Source organism: Sylvia atricapilla, chromosome 7, assembly GCF_009819655.1.
Source record: "Sylvia atricapilla isolate bSylAtr1 chromosome 7, bSylAtr1.pri, whole genome shotgun sequence".
Lineage (NCBI taxonomy): Eukaryota > Metazoa > Chordata > Aves > Passeriformes > Sylviidae > Sylvia > Sylvia atricapilla.
Window position 1 is genome coordinate 977,142 of NC_089146.1, and position 16,790 is coordinate 993,931.

The 16,790-nt window shown below is 51.9% G+C and overlaps 1 protein-coding gene across 1 annotated transcript in view; it reads right to left on the reverse strand.

The window, feature by feature from the left end:
* Window positions 1-5,693: 5,693 nt before the first annotated feature.
* The window catches only part of SH3BP4 (SH3 domain binding protein 4), a 33,999-nt gene continuing 22,902 nt past the window's right edge, over window positions 5,694-16,790 (reverse strand). Inside the window, exons 3-5 of the mRNA XM_066322353.1 lie at window positions 12,937-15,299; window positions 7,463-7,651; window positions 5,694-6,266 (exon numbers count right to left, since the gene is read on the reverse strand). Of these exons, the coding sequence (XP_066178450.1) occupies window positions 6,042-6,266; window positions 7,463-7,651; window positions 12,937-15,299 (2,777 nt within the window). The 3' untranslated portion in view covers window positions 5,694-6,041. The remainder of the gene's footprint in view (window positions 6,267-7,462; window positions 7,652-12,936; window positions 15,300-16,790) is intronic.

Below are 16,790 nucleotides of genomic sequence, written 5' to 3' on the forward strand. Positions count from 1 at the left end.
GGCCATACAGAGCCAAAAAAAACAGGGCAGAGCCTCCAGCCCAGCTTCCCTTACAGGGAGATGGAGAAATCCACAGCCCAGTTTAAAGCACCGGAGCTGAGACTGGGGCACGCACCAGAAGGGGAAACTGAGGCAGGGCCAAGCATTGCTCCTCCCCCCGAGCTCCTCAGAGCCCCAGGCACCGCAGGATGGGCTGTTCCAGCAAACCCTTCAAACCTCTGGGGAAAAGGCAGCAGCCAAAATGCCCTCACTGCCCTTGGAGAATGGGGGTACAAACACCTCCCATCTCAGCAGCTTCCCTGCCCCCAGAGCTGGTGATTTCTGCTCCCACCCAGAGACCTTTGGAGCGTTTATCTTGTTTTTCCCTGGATTTTAACACCCAGTAAGTCTGGGAAAGAGACAGTGCTGCTTCCCAACTCTTCTGGACTGCTCAGACCCACCCTAGCTGCAACATACAGCCAGGGAGCTCTTTGGGTTTGGGATGGAGTGTCCTGGGGGACAGAGCAGCCCTGGCTCTGGGGGGAGGATGCAGCCAGCATCTCTCCCTGCTTCCCACCAGCCAGACCACGGGAAATGACAGGAATTGCTGGCATTCTTCTGCAGCCACAGGGTTTCTCAGTCTCAGCCCAGTCCTCAAGGGCAACAATGAAGTTTTTCCACTGCCACAGGAGCTCCGGGTGGATCTCAGGCTTCTCCACCTCCCCAGTGTGGAGGTCCATGGAGACCCCTGCCCCACAGGGACACACCAGGGTGTCCAAGCCTGTCCAACCTGGCCTTGGACATTTCCAGGGATCTAGGGGCAGCCACAGCTTCCCTGGGCAACCTCACCACCCTCACAGGGAGGAATTTCTTCCTAATATTCCATCTGAAAGTTGAAAACCGTTCCCCCTTCGAAATATGTCCTTATAAATAAATATCCTGGTTATTCACAGGCATGGGAACACTCCCTCTTCCTTACCTGTGCAGGGCTCCACCCACAGGTGGGTCCCTTGCCCTGGACACACTCACTTGGGTGCTCACACTCAGACCTGCATTTAATTATTTAGTTCATTTATTTGACAATCTTGCTTTTGAGTGGCTTTGTAAGAAGTAAATACTGCTGCTGGTACTCAGGCACAACTCCAGTTTGGGGAAGTTTTCCAGGAGCTCATTTCCCACTGTAGGAAATCATGGAAGCATGACACGGGAGGATGTGGAGTGCATCCCTCTTCCCTGAGGAGTGTGGATGAGGGAAATCAACCTGCCAGGAGCAGCAGCAGCCTCATTTAACAAAAAACACTCAAACTCACCCCAAACCCATGTGCATCCACAAAGAAAAAGTGGCTTTGGGATTGCAGCTGTGATGGTCCAGCCTGGGGAGCAGTGCAGGGATACTGCTGTGGGAACACCCAAAGGAAGTGGTCCAGAACACGCCTCGGCCCCAGAGTTATCCCTGCAGCATTCCAGAGGGTTTGGCACTGCAGATGTCCCATCCCACGGCAGTTTGGATCCCTGACACCAGCAAGCCCAGGCAATTTTAGCTGGAGCAGCCACAGAGCCCTCAGATTAATTATCACCTGCAGAAGTGTTTTTAGGAGTTATTTCTAGGTGAGTTAGATGAAACCTGGGGAAAAGGGATTGCCAAAATGTTTGACACAAAGAGCAGGACAGACTCACCCTCCACGGAGGGGGAGCATCAATTCCCATTTTTTAAGGAAGGGTGAAAGGTCTCCTGTGCCAGGTCTGATTGCTTAGGATGATAAAAGCGAGTCATCAAGGAAACCCCAAACCCCCAGCTAGCTCCTGCCTGGCTTATTTAATAAAACCAGCCTGAATAAAAGGAGCAGGTTTCTTCCCAGGAATGCTACCAGCCTGGATTATCTGTGGGGAGGGGGAGACATGATCTCTGCTTCACTGAGGCAGATCCAAACATTCCTCTGTGGTTCAGTCCCAGGCACTCGATTTGTGCTGGACGATGCCACGGAGTCGGAAGCTTTAATTAATGTTCAGTGGGGGGAGTCAAAGCAGGGCAGGAACACAGAGTAATATTCCAGAGGCTGCTGAAAGGATGCTGGGGCCGTCCTTGGGGGCTGGGTTGGCCCCAACCCCGTGGAGATGATCTCAGCAGAGCAGGAGGGTGATTCAGAGCTGGGATGACTCAGGGAGGGGCAGGGGGAGCAAGGGGAAACCACAACCAGCGTCACTCCCAACATCCCAACACCGAGCGAGGCTGCTAAACAGTGAAAAAATTACACACTCCCCTCCCCAGCCAGAGCCCTCTTCCTTCTCACTTGGACATCAGGGCCCTTCCACCACAAATCCAGCAATCAGACACCCCTTGAGAAAAACCTACCTTTGCATCCTTCTTCCCCACCCCCCCAACTATAATAAAATTTTTAAAGGCTCAAAGGTGCCATTTGTTATTCAGAAGCCCCTGAATTCCAGCAATGGATTAAACCTGCTGAGGTGTGAAGACGGAAGACCCAGGGGGATGCTTTGGGTAAAGCCTGTTACCAAATAAAACAAAAAGAGCTTTTGAAAGGAGGCTTGAGTGGGTCATGCTGTGAAAGTGGAATGCAAGTTGCATTTCCAGGGATGGTCATTATTATCTCCCTTAATTTCCAACCATTCAAGCCCCTTTTTTTTTTTTTTTTTTGTGAAGGATCAGGCCTGATTAAGTCACCTGGGGCTATTAAGGTAAAAAAATTAAGGATTCAGCAAACAAGGAAATCCAAACCTGGAACAGGACCGCTGAGCCTGGTGTGCTCTGAATGCCAGCAAATCCCAGCACCCCGGGCAGGATTCCAAGGAATCCATTGTGATCCTCACTGAAGGTGTTTCTACCAGGGTTTTTCACAAAGCAAACCATGAAGCCTCCACATGGCCTGGGAATACGGCCCCCAGATGAGGCTGGATGCAGGGGACAGACTTGGGAGCAACCTTGCTCCTCTAAGCACTCACAGCCAGCTCCTCACCTTGTATCCTGTTCATCCACACAAGGCGTTAAATGGAGAGCTGAGAAGGAAGCAAATCCAGTCATTTTCAGCTGGGATTTTCGGGATGAAAATGAACGCCTGGAGAGCTCCAGGGTCCTTCACCACAGGCCCCGGATTTCCCTGCAAGCCACACTTTGTGTGAAGACCCCAATAACCATGGGGTGGACTTAACTCCCCCTTCCCCTCCTGACACCTCTCCCCCAACCTTTTGGTGCTGGTTGAGCCCACAGAAGATGATCCCTGACTTGTTATGGCTGAAGCAGAGGAGAAAATGCCGAGGGGATGCATCGCAAGGTGACCTGCGCTGAAGCACTTTGTTCCCTGAGGAACAAAAAGCTGAATCCTTTCTTCCCTTGAAGCTGAAGTAGTCCAGGGAGCCAGCAGCAGGGAAGAAGCCAAGGGGGAACTCCCTGAATGATTTGGCTGGTGTCCCTATTTCCCAGAGCAGAGTATCCATGGTGGGGCATCACCTGTGTCCATCCCACAGAGCTGGGGCAGGGCAGGAGGGGCCTGAGAGCCCCAGCAGAAACCAGAATATTTCCCTTCCCTGGCTTGGGATCTGACCTCCAGTGGGATTGGGAGCACCACAACAGCCTCGGCTAAACACAAGGGCGTTTTCCCCAGCCAGAAAACAACCAGGAAAACTCGGCCGTGCCAAAACAAATCCTGCAACCCCATCTTGTCCCACTTCAGGAAGTTCCTGACCTAAAGCCTGAGCATAAGCAGCAGTCTGGGAGCTGAGATGGTTTCCAGCCACTTTTCCCCTGGAGACAGAGGGATGGAAAGGCTGAGGGGAGGAAACAGGTTTCACTGCTGGCTCTGGGTGTTTGGACAGTGGAAACCCCACTAAATTAATCCCATTCTGCTTTGGGATGAAGAGACAACAGCAGGTGACATCTAACCAGCAGCACCGCAGAGCAACAGCTTCAATTGCAATGATTTTTTTTCCCCCAAAACTACTTTTTCTCTAAAAAAAGGACCATTAACAATAGGAACAAAACCCAGTTACTGCCCAAGGGTGGCAAAGCAAAACCCAGACAGATTTTTAGGAGATCTGTGACTTTTAGTTCTGAAGGCATCTGAGGGTCACATTCCCAGTCCCAGCACAGGAGGAAGGACTGAATTTCAGACCAGAAACGGGGAGAAAATAATGCAGCCTCACCCCATGGGCCCCAAAATGTGCTGGCCATGGTCCCAAGGGTCTGGGGAGGGCACAAGGTGGTGAGGAGCTGAGCCCAGTGTGTTTGAGGCAGCCAGGGGGGGTATTCAGAGTACCTGAGGTAGACAGAAAAATCAAGGTGAGGGGGGTGAAAAAACCCCTGGGATTATTTGTAGATCACAGGAGGCTCAAACTCCCCCAGCACAGCCTTCTGGAGCCTGGCAGGAGAAGGGGGAAAGGCCAGATTTGGGAAAAATGCCAGACTTGGGTAAAACCCCAGGAGAAAAGCATCCTGCTGCCTGCACCTGGAGGGCACCCTCACTGCAACAGGGATTTTAGCTCCTGCATGGAAAAACGGGTGCCTCAGGGAGAGGGAATGGGGCTGGGCTGCTGACAGATCCTCTGTGCTATGGGGAGTTGCACAGGGAACCCCTTAGAGCCCCCAAGGAGAAATTTAAGGTGCTGTTGTGGGGTCCATAGAGAGTTGTCCCTTCTAGGGATGGGATTTTGGGAAAAGACACCATTCCCTCCAGCCTTTCGTACTCTTTTTCTTTTGTTATTTTTTTAAATTAACCTGAAAAGAAAGAAAAAATTCCATGCTTTAAGAACATCTGCACATCCTCTGGTAGCAGCTTTTCACTAAAAGGAGCCTTTGCACTTACAATAATCTTGCTGTGCAAAATGTTGCCCTCCCAGGTGAAAGACCTGAAGGCTGAGGAGCAGAAGGAGGACAAAGGAATTTGTTCAAAAACCTTGAATTTAAAAAGAACAGGAGAAAAATACTGAGTTTTTTGGCACCACGTTTATAGCAAAGATTATTTACAAGTTAAACTGGATTTGAGGAGCCTTGAAGAATTAGAAACCAATGGCAAAGAGCACCTGGAACATCCCCAGTGAGCTCAGATTTCAAATTAGGAGAAAGATTCTCTCTTATCCCTTTTTTTTTTTTTTTTTTTGGCCTGCAGCGGGATTATCTGGATGGCAACAATTTCTTCCCCCTTTTTGGCCTCTTCCCCAGAGCAGGAGCACCTGGGCAGTTTGATTCCCTCTCACCATCCTCCTGATCTGTCTCCTGGCAAGCCCCAAACCTCTGACTCCTTCCAGAGGTGTCCTGCACCACATCCAGGTGGGAAGAAGTTCCTCCTGGTTAAAATACAGGAACAGGCAACTCCCTGGCCACAAGCAAGAAAATCCATGTCTGCGGAGACATGAAAATAACCAAAAAAATCAACCAAAATGCTCACAGGGCCTGTGACTTAAAAAAAAAAAAAAAAAAAGGAAAAAGAAAAAAAGGCTTTTTTTGGTACAACTTGCTGCTTGGGCTGAGCATATCCCAAATTTGGGGACAGCCCATGTTCCTTATGGTGCTTTAGTCACATCTGGTAGCTCAAAACCTGCCTGTGGTGGGGGGAAAGGGCATTTACTGTGCTTCCTCTTAAAATATGTATTTACAGGACACATATTTGTCTCAAACCCCATAATTTCAAAGCAGTTTCTACCACCTAAAACCAGCCACAGCTTCCCTCACCCCTCCCCAAAGTGGCGACAACTTTTACTGCTCGTTACAAAAATTAGACTTTTATTTGTAAATGCCTAGAAAACGTGATCTCTTTTGGGATCCCTCCCTACCCCTTACCCTCTTGAAAGTGTTTTTTTTTTAGTAAGAAATAGTGTAACTGGATGAAAACCCATCCACTTCCAGATGAATTCCCATCAAGGTGGGATATCTCCTGGTGATTTCCAGTCATGGTGGAGAACTTGCAAACTTTGGCCTCTTCAAACCCAGGGGAGAGCAACCTCCACTCCTTCCCTTTAAAGTCAACTCCTTAAGAAAAGGGAGGCGGGGGAGGAAAAAAAGGACAGGGGGAAAAAAAATTCCCAGCCAAGGAGAAGTGGACAAACAGGGGCTAGATGGCAAAATCCTCGTGGTCCTGGGGGCTGAAGGCAGCTGCCCGCAGCATGTCCAAGGAGTTGACGAGGATCAGGGTGCCCGTGAGGTGCTTCCAGCGCTTGGTGATGGGGTTCTTCATCTTGTCCAGCCCCGTGTGGAGCTCCTGGATGACATCCCTGTAGCTGTCCCCCATCTGGCTGCTCCAGGTGAGCAGGAAGTCGTAGGCTGGCTTCCACATGGCCTGGGGAGAGGAGGGGACAGGAGGGAGGGGATCAGAGCTCAGACAGCATTGCAGTGAAAAAGTGGACGGGACTCCGTTTCTCCGTGCAGAAAAGCCAATTCTTCACTCACATAACGCATTTTATGCAGCTTTCTCATGTTCAATTCCAGCTGGCTAGTAGTTTGCTTGCCCCTTTAATTCATTGGTTAGCAAACAGCACTTTACCTGCTTATCAAGTCTCTCTATTCTTGGATTGTTTACGTATTTTTTACACTGATTCTCACGGGACAGGTTTATTGTTTATGCAGGTGTAAACTTATCTTTCTCACAAGAATAAACTGTTGTGTTAACTGACTTTCATTGTCGAGATTATTTCACATGGGAACGTAGCTAGCTGCTGAGCTCTACTTAGAAGAAGTGACAGGCTTAAGGCCTGATTTTAGAAAGCTTTTCTAAGATTCCATGTAGCACTGAACCAGGTAGATGTCTTCTATATAAGGAAAAGGGTTCCAGTTTCACCTTAGGACTTTTAGGGGAAAAACTCTAGAAGTTTCCTCGCTCTCCTGGCAGTAATTTGCTCAGTGCCAAGCCAACAACACTGATAGGTCTCTTTACCTGTTCCTCAGAAAAGTAACTCTTCTCTATTGGGCTGTTTGCCAAAAAATCCCACCTAAATCGTTCAATACTTAAGGGAGAGCACGAGGCTTCTCAGCACATTTTCAGGGTGTTGTAGCAGGTGTGTGGGACCTGTCCCTACACTGTGAGCAGCTTCGCTCTTTTGTTTTGAATTATTTTCTTCTTTTAATAAAACCTTCTTGCTTTTTCAAGACACACTCGATGATGCCGTCTTCACTGGTTATTTACGCCATTTTCTGTGAGGTGCTGGACATCCTCAGAGGTACCGAGCCCTCGCAGAGCTAAATTCACCTGGCTCTTCAAGAAATTCAGTAATTCTTACCCGTACGCAACAAGCCAGCATCCCGGGAAAAGCACATTCCCAGGAAAACTCCCCCCAGCACCCTCAGATCCCCGTGACCCTCCAACAAGAGCGTGCTCCAGAGGAATCACCAGAGAAACGCGGAATGGTTTGGGTTGGAAAGACCTTTGGGCCCAACCATTAATTAACCCAGCAGTGCCGGACTCAAACATCCCGGAGGCCTTTTCCAGCTGGAAGGATTCCAAGGCCTGCAGCGGTGCCCTCAGGGTCTGGACCTCACCTCGCTGTCCACCGTGCCCGTCTTGTCACGGTGCGGGGCCTCGTAGGCGTCCATCTGCTGCTTGGACACCTTGGCCAGCTTCTCGGCCAGCTCCCGCCAGCGCTGGGCCACCTCCACGGCCGTGGTCAGCAGCACAAAGTCCTGGATCAGCCGCACCACCAGCCCCTGGCAGTCCATCTTCAGCAGCGCCTGGAGAAGAAGCAAGCAGGGGGTCAAGGCCAGGACACTCTGCCCCAGGAGCGTCCCAAAAACCCTCCTGCCTCCTTTTCAGCGACAGCTGGGGAAATTAGGCCACCAGGCTCGGCAAGAGAATAATCCCATGAACTGCACAAAGCGCTCCAACCCCTCCGGGATGGGGTTTGCAGCCTCATTCTCCAGGCAACCCCTCCCGAGGTGTCCAGGCCCCACCTTAAGCAGTTTAATGCACCCCAGGGGCTGAGGACAACAGATGCTTTTAATCAAGAGAACTAATCCAGACTCCATCCCAGAGCTGCAGGATCCTTCAGAGCAGTGGGCAAGGGACAACCAGGACAGTTTGGGATGGGACTGGACATCAGCCCTGTGAGGGGTGGACTGGGGTGAGACCCAGGTAAAGACTCAGACACGAAGAGACCATTGCTCAGCTTGGGATGTTGTTCCTCCTCCTCTTCCTGCATCTTTTATTGTCTTAAAAGGTGAGATTTTCCACAGATGGTTCTGAAGTGGAAAGAACAACTGCATTAGTCCGGGTTTTCTAGGTAGGAATGACTTAGCTGGGCAGAAAAGAATGGAGTAGGGTTAGCTCCTGTCTTAAAGTGTGAAATCACATTAAAAACCCCTCAGAGTGGGATGAAGCTGCAGCAGGGGAAAACAAGGGTTTAATGGCTGTGTTCAGTCTCAGAGGACAGGATCTGACTGCCAGAACTGGATCATCATCCCACTCCCCAAGGCTCCCACAGCCTCTGCCAGAGCCTCTGGACCACAACAGTCCCAGCAGCAGCAACCCCAGACCCTGGGCAAATCCTGAACCTCGGGAGGGGGTTTGATGTTATTAAAAATGGAACTCAAGCAAACAGACCCTTCACAGCAGCAGGGTATGATTCTTACAGAAATCATAAGGATAAGGCGGTCCCCCACGTGGCCAGAATCCACCTCTCTGCCCCTGTGGGTCCTGACATTCTTCTCCCAACACAGGGGTCTGGGCAAATCCAGGTTCGGCTCTGGGGCAAAGAAGAGTTAAATCCTCCCACTGGAGATGGCAGTGGGGACAGCTGGGGGAGGGAAGATGGGAACATCTGAAACCAGCGATTTGCAAAGCAAATGCACGTTGTTTTTCCCCTTATCTGCTCCCAGCTTAAAGCTGAGCTGGGCTCTAATCACAGCTGCAGCCCAGCACGTGCCTGCTCCTCCGAAGTGCTGACACCAGCTTCCTGTGGGAGCCAGGGAGGCCATAAACCCCCTCGTTAAACAAGGAAAACCCATCGAAAAGAGCACTCCCTTTGGTTTTGCAAAAAGACATTAAAGAAGCGTTTAGATCTCACACACCTGCGCTTGAACCGCCTCCTCTCCTACAGCCCATGGATCCACCACCCTTCCCTGGGTCCACCACCCTTCCCTGGGTCCACCACCCTCTCTGCAGGCGAGGGATCTGCAGGGCCCTAAGGAAGGGGCAGACTGAGCATCCTCAAACCTGCCTTTCCAGGCAGCTGGATCCCAACCTCGTGCACGATCTGGCATTTAAAAGAGCAGGGTGAAGGACCTGCTCTCATCTCCTGCCCGAGGTCGGTGCCAGCACTGCAGGGTTAAGAAGAATGGCGCTGCAGGAGATGGATTCTCCTGCTCCTTTTGCTGCAGGAGATGGATTCTCCTGCTCCTTCTGCTGCTCCAGGTGAACAACAAAAGAGCAGCAAGGAAAACACCCGGGAGGCCCCCTCATCAGGAACTGCAAAATCACTCAGAACAATGACTCTGGGAGAGATGGATCAGTCTGGAGCGCTGCAGGTTAACTCTGAAGCCTGGTGATGGCCACAGCACCACCTGCTGTGCCCTGGCAGCTCCAATCGCAGGGGCAGAGGTGACAGGACATGGGGACAGCACCGGAACCACGTGGGGATGGGGTGCAAGGCATCACAGATGCCAAGGTGGCAGCCAGAGGGGGAATGTTACTGGAAGCGGCCAGACACTGGGATTAGCTCAGCAGACTTAATCCTCCAGTGGCATTATGCTACAGTTTTTTCCATCCTCCTCCCTTGCCCTGGACAAGCCTCCCGGGATAGTTGGGTCCACTCACTGCGTCTCCATCCCTCATCACCCAGGTGTGACCTCGACTGTGCTTTGCCAGAGCCCTCGGAAACATTTATTATTTATTCCCCTGGGAGCAGCCGGGAACTGGCTCCGCCAGCCCAGCAAAGAGGGCGTTTGATATTCAAATCCCAGTTCAAAGCAGAAACACCTCAACTTAAAAGGCATCCAGGGGAGGCTGAATTTACATCCCAGCTTTGAAATGCAGAATCCCATTTCCTAAAGAAGGAAAGCAGCATTGTGGAGGAAAACAGCTCCCCCCTGGGACTTCCTCAAACACAGGGAATAAAGTCCCCAAGGAGACCATGAGACCCACGGGGTGAGAGGATGCTCATGCATGGGCTCATCATCCTTTCCAGGATACAGGCCAGCTTTTGACCCAAAAAAGCTGGCTCTGTACAAGCGTTCCCCAAAATAACCCTTGTTGAGGCATCAAACATCTCTCTCACTCACCGTTTTGGCTGTCACCACCTCCAAAAGCATGTTTAAAATACACACCCTCAGCCTTAAGTACAGATTTCTTTCTTTTACCTCATACAATCATGTACTGCCTCCCTGGGGTAATTCCCTTGGTCGTGATGCCCAGCTGGATCCCAGCATGCTGAGGGTGGTGGCACAGGCTGCTCAGAGATGTGGCTGCACATCCCTGGAAGTGTCCAAGGCCAGGCTGGACACTGGAGCTGGGAGCGACCTGGGATAGTGGAAAGTGTCCCTACCCATGGCAGGGGCTGGAAAGGGAAGGGCTTTAAGGTCCCTTCCAACCCAAAGCCATGGACACCCTGACCTGCAGGACTTCAGGACAGTTGCAGCCCCTCTGCAGCTCTTTGAGGCCTGCACACACCAGGGACAAGCAGAAACTCTTGGCAGGAGACAGGCAGCACATGGATACCTGGATACCAGGAGTCACAGCAAACAAAACAATGGGAGGGGAAAAAAACATCCCGAGCTCATCTCCTGTGTGACCTTTACAAGTAGCCTGAAGAAGAACAAGCTCATAGTTTCCTCTGCACAGCTCCCTGCTGCTGTGCCAGGGGCCGTTCCCAGCAGACCCGTGTTTTTCCCAACAGCAGTGTCTGTTGGAGGGATGATAAATGAGCGTCTCTCCGACAGCCAGAGAGGGAGAAACGCCGTGTCTCAGGGCAAGTCTAACCCCACGGGCCAGGCACCAGGGGCAGTGAAATCTTCTTGAATCCACACCCAGCTTTTTTATTCAAACCATCCATGCGCTGCCTGCTTCCAACAGGCAGAGAGGAAGGAGAGAGAGCTTCCCCTCTCTGCTGAGTAATTCCTGAGCCACATCCCCCCGAGTTACCTTCACACTCCAGTGCTAGTGCCTGATTAGAAAAATAGTAATTAAAGGCAGATTACTGATTAACCAGTCATCATGACCAGGCTTTTCCTTGCTTGGCTGCTGGTGCACAACTCTGCCACTGGCGTTTTGTGTACTCAACACTGATAAACCTGCTTCCACTTCTCCCTTCCCTGTCCTTTTGAGGGGAGACAACCAACTTTCAGCTGAAATGGCCACACTGGAGCTTAGTGCAGCTGGTACCTCTTGCCAGAAAGACACTCCATTTGTTACAAATAAAATCAGATTTAAACACAATAAAATCCATTACTGCTCCATTGCCAACCCCTGAAACATCATTATTTTCTTCATTCAACAGGCTCAATCTAATTTCTCCATAGACTAAGCAGGATTTGACGGCAGCCAGGGGTTTGGAAGCAGCATCAAGTTCCACCAAGAAGGGAGCTCATCCTTTATCCACAGGCTCAGCCTCACAGAGAGCAGGATTAGAGAAACAAGGAGAATAAAACCTGCCCTGGGACTCTGATCTCCAGGCAGCCACAGGGGAGCAAAATGTTTTCCTGCAGCTCTCAGCCCTCCCCTTGAGTCAGCAGCTCCCTGAGCCTTATCTTTCCCTTTGTCTCCCCAGTGAGGATTCTCCATGACCTACAGAGCTGTCTGGGATCCCTGAAAACAATGGGGATAGATAAAAGCAACACCTACGGGGTTCGCAAACAGGTAAAGCAAACAGCACAAAGCTTCCCGCGAGCATCCAGCAAGAGCAGCACAGATTTCATCCCAACATTCACTGAGCCTGATGATTAAAGGAACAAACCCTCCCTTGGGGGGGGCAAACAGGGGGGCCAGAGGGGGAATTTTCCAATCCTGGGTGAGGAAAGGGTCACTGATGGCCCAGGAGAACCCTGCAACAGAAGCAGCACTGGTGGAACCATCTGAAAGCTGAAAGTCAAAGCGGAAACGTCGCCCCACAGGCCCCAAAGTGGTACCCGGGCCCAGGGAACTCTCTGGACAACATTTCCGTGAATAACAACGGATTCCACTCTCTTCTTAACACCTCCTACTCAATCCTGAAATTTCCCCCTTCTCCCTAAAAGGCGTGTGGGCACTGAACTCCTCCATTCAGCTCCAGTCCCCTTTTGCCATAATTTCATTTTACCAAGCAAGGCCGCCGCTCTTCCTTAATCCAATTGACGTTTTAAACTATCCTGTTCTCCATAACTCAGTTGTTCTGCTCCTGTGGGAGAGCACGGAATGGGAGAGAGCTGAAAATCTCTTCCAGACATTTTGCCCTGTATTTTCTTTGACTCACTTCCTGTGAAATGCTAGAAATGACCATGGAGATGGTATTTTGTGAGGGATTTACTTGCTAACGACATCCTAGAAATACGGGCAGGCAGCGCTCCTCCCAAATTCCTTCCAGGGAAAGGGAGCAAGCCACACATTTCCATTTGCAATATATAAAACATCCCAGCTCAGAGGTGCCCTTGGTTTAGCTGCCACTCAGAAAAAAAGGCTCCTTATCCCTGAAAGTGTTCCAGGCCAGGCTAGACAGGGCTTGGAGCAACCTAGGACTGTGGAAGGTGTCCCTGTCCATGGCAGGGGGTGGGACTGGATGAGCTTTGAGGTTTCTTTCAACCCAAGCTATTGTGTGATTCTGGAATTCCAAGTACCTCAGAGCTCCAAGTACCTCACTATTGCCATAATCCCACTAAACCAAGAGCCCACCAACCACAGGGCCGGATTCCCACCTGGCAGCGCCCAGCAGTCTTCAAAAGACCTTGGAGATGGACTTCATTCTCTAAAGACTGAATTAAGAAACTTCCACCTCCCCTGACCCCTCTGCAGAGCCTGGAATGAAGCCCCCTTCACAAAGCGTCAGACTCACCGTCATCAGCTCCTTCTGGAAGGATTTCCTCTCCTTGTTCTCCACGCTGTTGCAGTCTTCCTTCAGCTTCTCCAGGACAGAGGCCACTCGCTCCGGCTCGCTGTCCAGCTCCGCCCGGCAGAAGAACGTGAGTGGCAAGTTCAGGTAGCCCAGGGCGTCGGCAAAGGAGCGCCAGCTGCTGAGGTTCTCCATCAGCAGAGTCCTCACCGAAGCATAGATGTAGGTCAGGAACTTGCAGGGCCTCAGGATCTGCTCCAGCAGCAGGCTGGTGGTGAGATCCGGCCCGGAGAAGTAGCTGGGTTTGACCTTCCCGACCACCAGCACGTTTTTGGTGTGCACGAGGCCGATCTTCCCCTGGTAGTAGCCGATGTACCACTCCTTGGTCCACAGCTGGCCTTTCAACCTGATCTTCTCCTCACTGAGGAGGGCTATGACATCTCCCTTCTTGTACTCCAGCAAGTAGTGGTTCTTGCTCTGCCTCACCACCGTCTTCAGCAGCTTCCCGTACTTGAGGCTCAACACCGGCCGGTCCTGAAAAACCGGATACTTGGCGGTGGCAGCCAGAGGGGAGAGGATGATCTTCCCCACCTCGTTCTTCTTGAGGAACCGCCTCTGCCCCGCGGGCTTGATGGCACTTTTTGGAGGCGGCTGCGGCGTCTGGACACAGAACTGGGTCAGAATGGCATCCTGGTCATCCTTGACCTGTATCCTCAGCGTAAAGTCCGAGAGCTCGTTGGGGTCGTGGGACACAATCGGGAAAATGAGGCGGCTGACCTTGCCCAGCTTCATCTGGAAGCCCCGGACGATCTTGGCCTGCTCGCTGGCCTTCACCTCGTAGTTGGTCATGTTGGAGAACATGCAGAGCTTGAGGTCCTGGGGCCGGGACAGGGCAAACTGGTGCTTCCCCCAGAGCTGGAGGGCGACAGGAGCCGGGCTGTGGGACTGCCTGGTGACCTCGTTGACCAGCAGGGTCTTGGGCGCACACTCATGGCCGAACACGGCCACCACAGTCTTGAAGGAAGGGTGGATGTGCTTGGGGCCGTAGACGCCCACCGTGACCTTCTTGCTGATGTAATCCCACACGGTGTATGGGTAGAGGATGTTCTGGCCCTGCGCCACGGCTGCGACATACATGCAGGGCTCCAGGTTCTCCAGCTGCACCTGGATTGTGTCCCCGTAGGAATAGCTCAGCTGCATTGGCGTGTACGGCCCCTCCTTCACGTCACTGCGCAGGCACTGCAGCCCCACCAGGCTCTTGCTCACGGTGTCGTTCTTGACCTCTGCCGACACCTTCATCTCCAGGATGATGAAGGTCTTCACCTCCATGTTGCTGAGCTTGATCTGCAGGACAGGGCTGATGGTGCTACACTTGTCGCTGTTCAGCTCCAGTGGCGGGTCCAGCATGGCCTTCATGGAGATCTGCTGCGTCTCCCCGGGGCACACGTGGCCCTCGGGCACGTGGATGCTGATGTTGGTGTCCGGCAGCTGGACGGCCCCGCCGGAGCTGTCCAGCTTGCACACAATGTTGGTCTCCACCGGCTGCGTCTGACCCCAGCCAGGATTTTGGCCAAGCAAATCCAAGTCATGGCAAGACCGAGCCAGCTTCCTGTGGTTCAGCCACGCTGTCCTGAAATCCTCCCTGCTCTGGAACTGCTCAGGGGTGGGAGACTTCAAACCACTGAAGAAACAGGACGATGCCGGTGCGTCTGACTTGGCCTGGAGGACAGACAGCTCAGACAAGCTGTAGGAACGTTTGCTTCGGAAGAAGGGGTTGTCCCTTCTCACGGGCTGTTCCGCATCCAGCCTGTTTGTGGGGGGAAACTCATCAAAAAGATTCCCCAGGCTGCTGTTGGCAGCCGAACTGGGAAGAGCCGATGTGGGAGCCCTCGTGTCGAAGAGCAACAAATCCACGGCGACGCTGGAGTCGGACTCTCTGTCCGAGCTGGGCGCCGCTTGCAGATTACCGTTCAGGAACGGGTTGGTCTGCACCCCGTTCAGGAAGGGGTTGTTGTGCGAGGATTTGGCAGAGTTTCTCTTCACGTCAGTCCATTCCCCGAGCAGGTCCAGCTCCTTGACACCCTCGTCGGGGCTCTCCAGCAGATTGTCGATCATCCCACTGTCCGTGAGAGAGGAGTTGCGATAGTTGACGGGCTGCACGTAGGAGGATGGGATGTAGCCCATCTCCGTGGTGTTGTGGGCGTACCACCACTCCCCTCCCGACGTGTCCAGCACGTACAGGTGGTCCCCCTTGGAGAACTTCAAGGTGGTGAAATTTGTGGGACAGTAATCCTTGATTGCTACGACTTCCTTCGCGTTCCCAAAGGACGTGGGATTGTCCACCAGTAAGGCACTGGGAGAAGGCACTGCAGAGGCAAGGAGGAGACAGCACAGTGAGAGATGCACAACAGAGTCACCACTGACTTGGAATCCTTTATTTCAAGTCACCCCTCCATGCTGTTTTAAGTGCTGAAAGTAGTTTTGGAATCACTGAATCAATAAAGTTGAAAAGGCCTCCAAGATCACTGAGTCCAACCATTAACCCAGCACTGCCACTACCAAGCCGTGTCCCCAGGTGCCACACATATGCATTTTCTGAACATTTCCAGGTCCACTAATTCCCTGGGCAACTTCTCAAGCCTGAAGGTTATTTTTCTCCATAACATTTTTTCAAGAAAACTCCACTATTTCTGGTACATTCACGCCTCTCTTTCCTAAAGGGAGCCAAACCCATCCAAACCCAAGATAACTCTCCCTGCAGGCTAAAAACCCTCTTGCTCTGCTGTAACCCCTCTCCTGCACATGTCAAACATGCCCAGAGAATCTGTGGCTGCCCCTGAATCCCTGGAAGTGTTCCAAGCCAGGTCGGATGGGGCTTGGAGTAACCTGGGCTAATGGAACATGTCCCTTCTTTCAGGTCCCTCCCAAATCAAACCATTCTGAGGTTCTAAACGTTACCCAGTTTGAACCCTCACAGAATCCCAGCACCTCCCTCCCTCACTGCTCTTCTGGTCCTGGCAGCATCTCCAATCTCCCTTTGCAGAAGTGTCAATGGAAGAGTTTTCTGCCAGGGGATCCCGATTTACATCCAGACTGGGTTGAGCCTACACTGCCACCCTGTTTACTGCCTTCGCTCTCATTTTCAGGACGTATTTCTGTAAAAAGCGCTAAAAACGAGCTGCAGATGATGCTCCGTCGATGGTTAAACGTGTGCTGTCTCCCTAAACAGACTGAAGAAAACAAGGAAAGCTGGATTTGGACCAACAGGGATCTGCAAGGGAGCTGGGACAGCACCTGCCTAAACGGGCTTGAGACCTCTCTGGGAAGAAAAGGGAGTTTAGAAAACACAGGAAGCCCTTAAAATCCCAGAGACAAAGGGATGGGAGCTCAGACTGCACGTCCCTGCAGTCACCACTCGCAGGCTGGCAGCACTTCTCACCCACGGAAACAACAAGGCAAGGGAAGATACAGCTGAGCAAAGAGAAGCCTTTAAATATAGCCTGGGGATTGAGCATTCGGAGGAGAAGAGTTTTGTACACATCCTGAACAACTCATCCGCCAGCAGGCAAAGGCATGAGGACATTCATCCAGTGGAAAACTACACAGAAACTCTTAAACTGTAATTATTTTGGCAGCCTGCTAGGTTGGAAGCCGCTGTTAACTCAGTCATCCTGCAGGATGGAGCATTTTTGGTGTCAGATCAGACAGGCAAATGGCTGTTCCCATGTCCCGCCAGCTGGGCACGCAGGAGTTAACAGGGATGTGCTGAAACCCCTTGAAGAAGGGGAGCAATTCCTATTTTTGCATGAAGACCCACCTAATTCGCAGCAAGCGTTTGATGTTCACGTGCTACACCT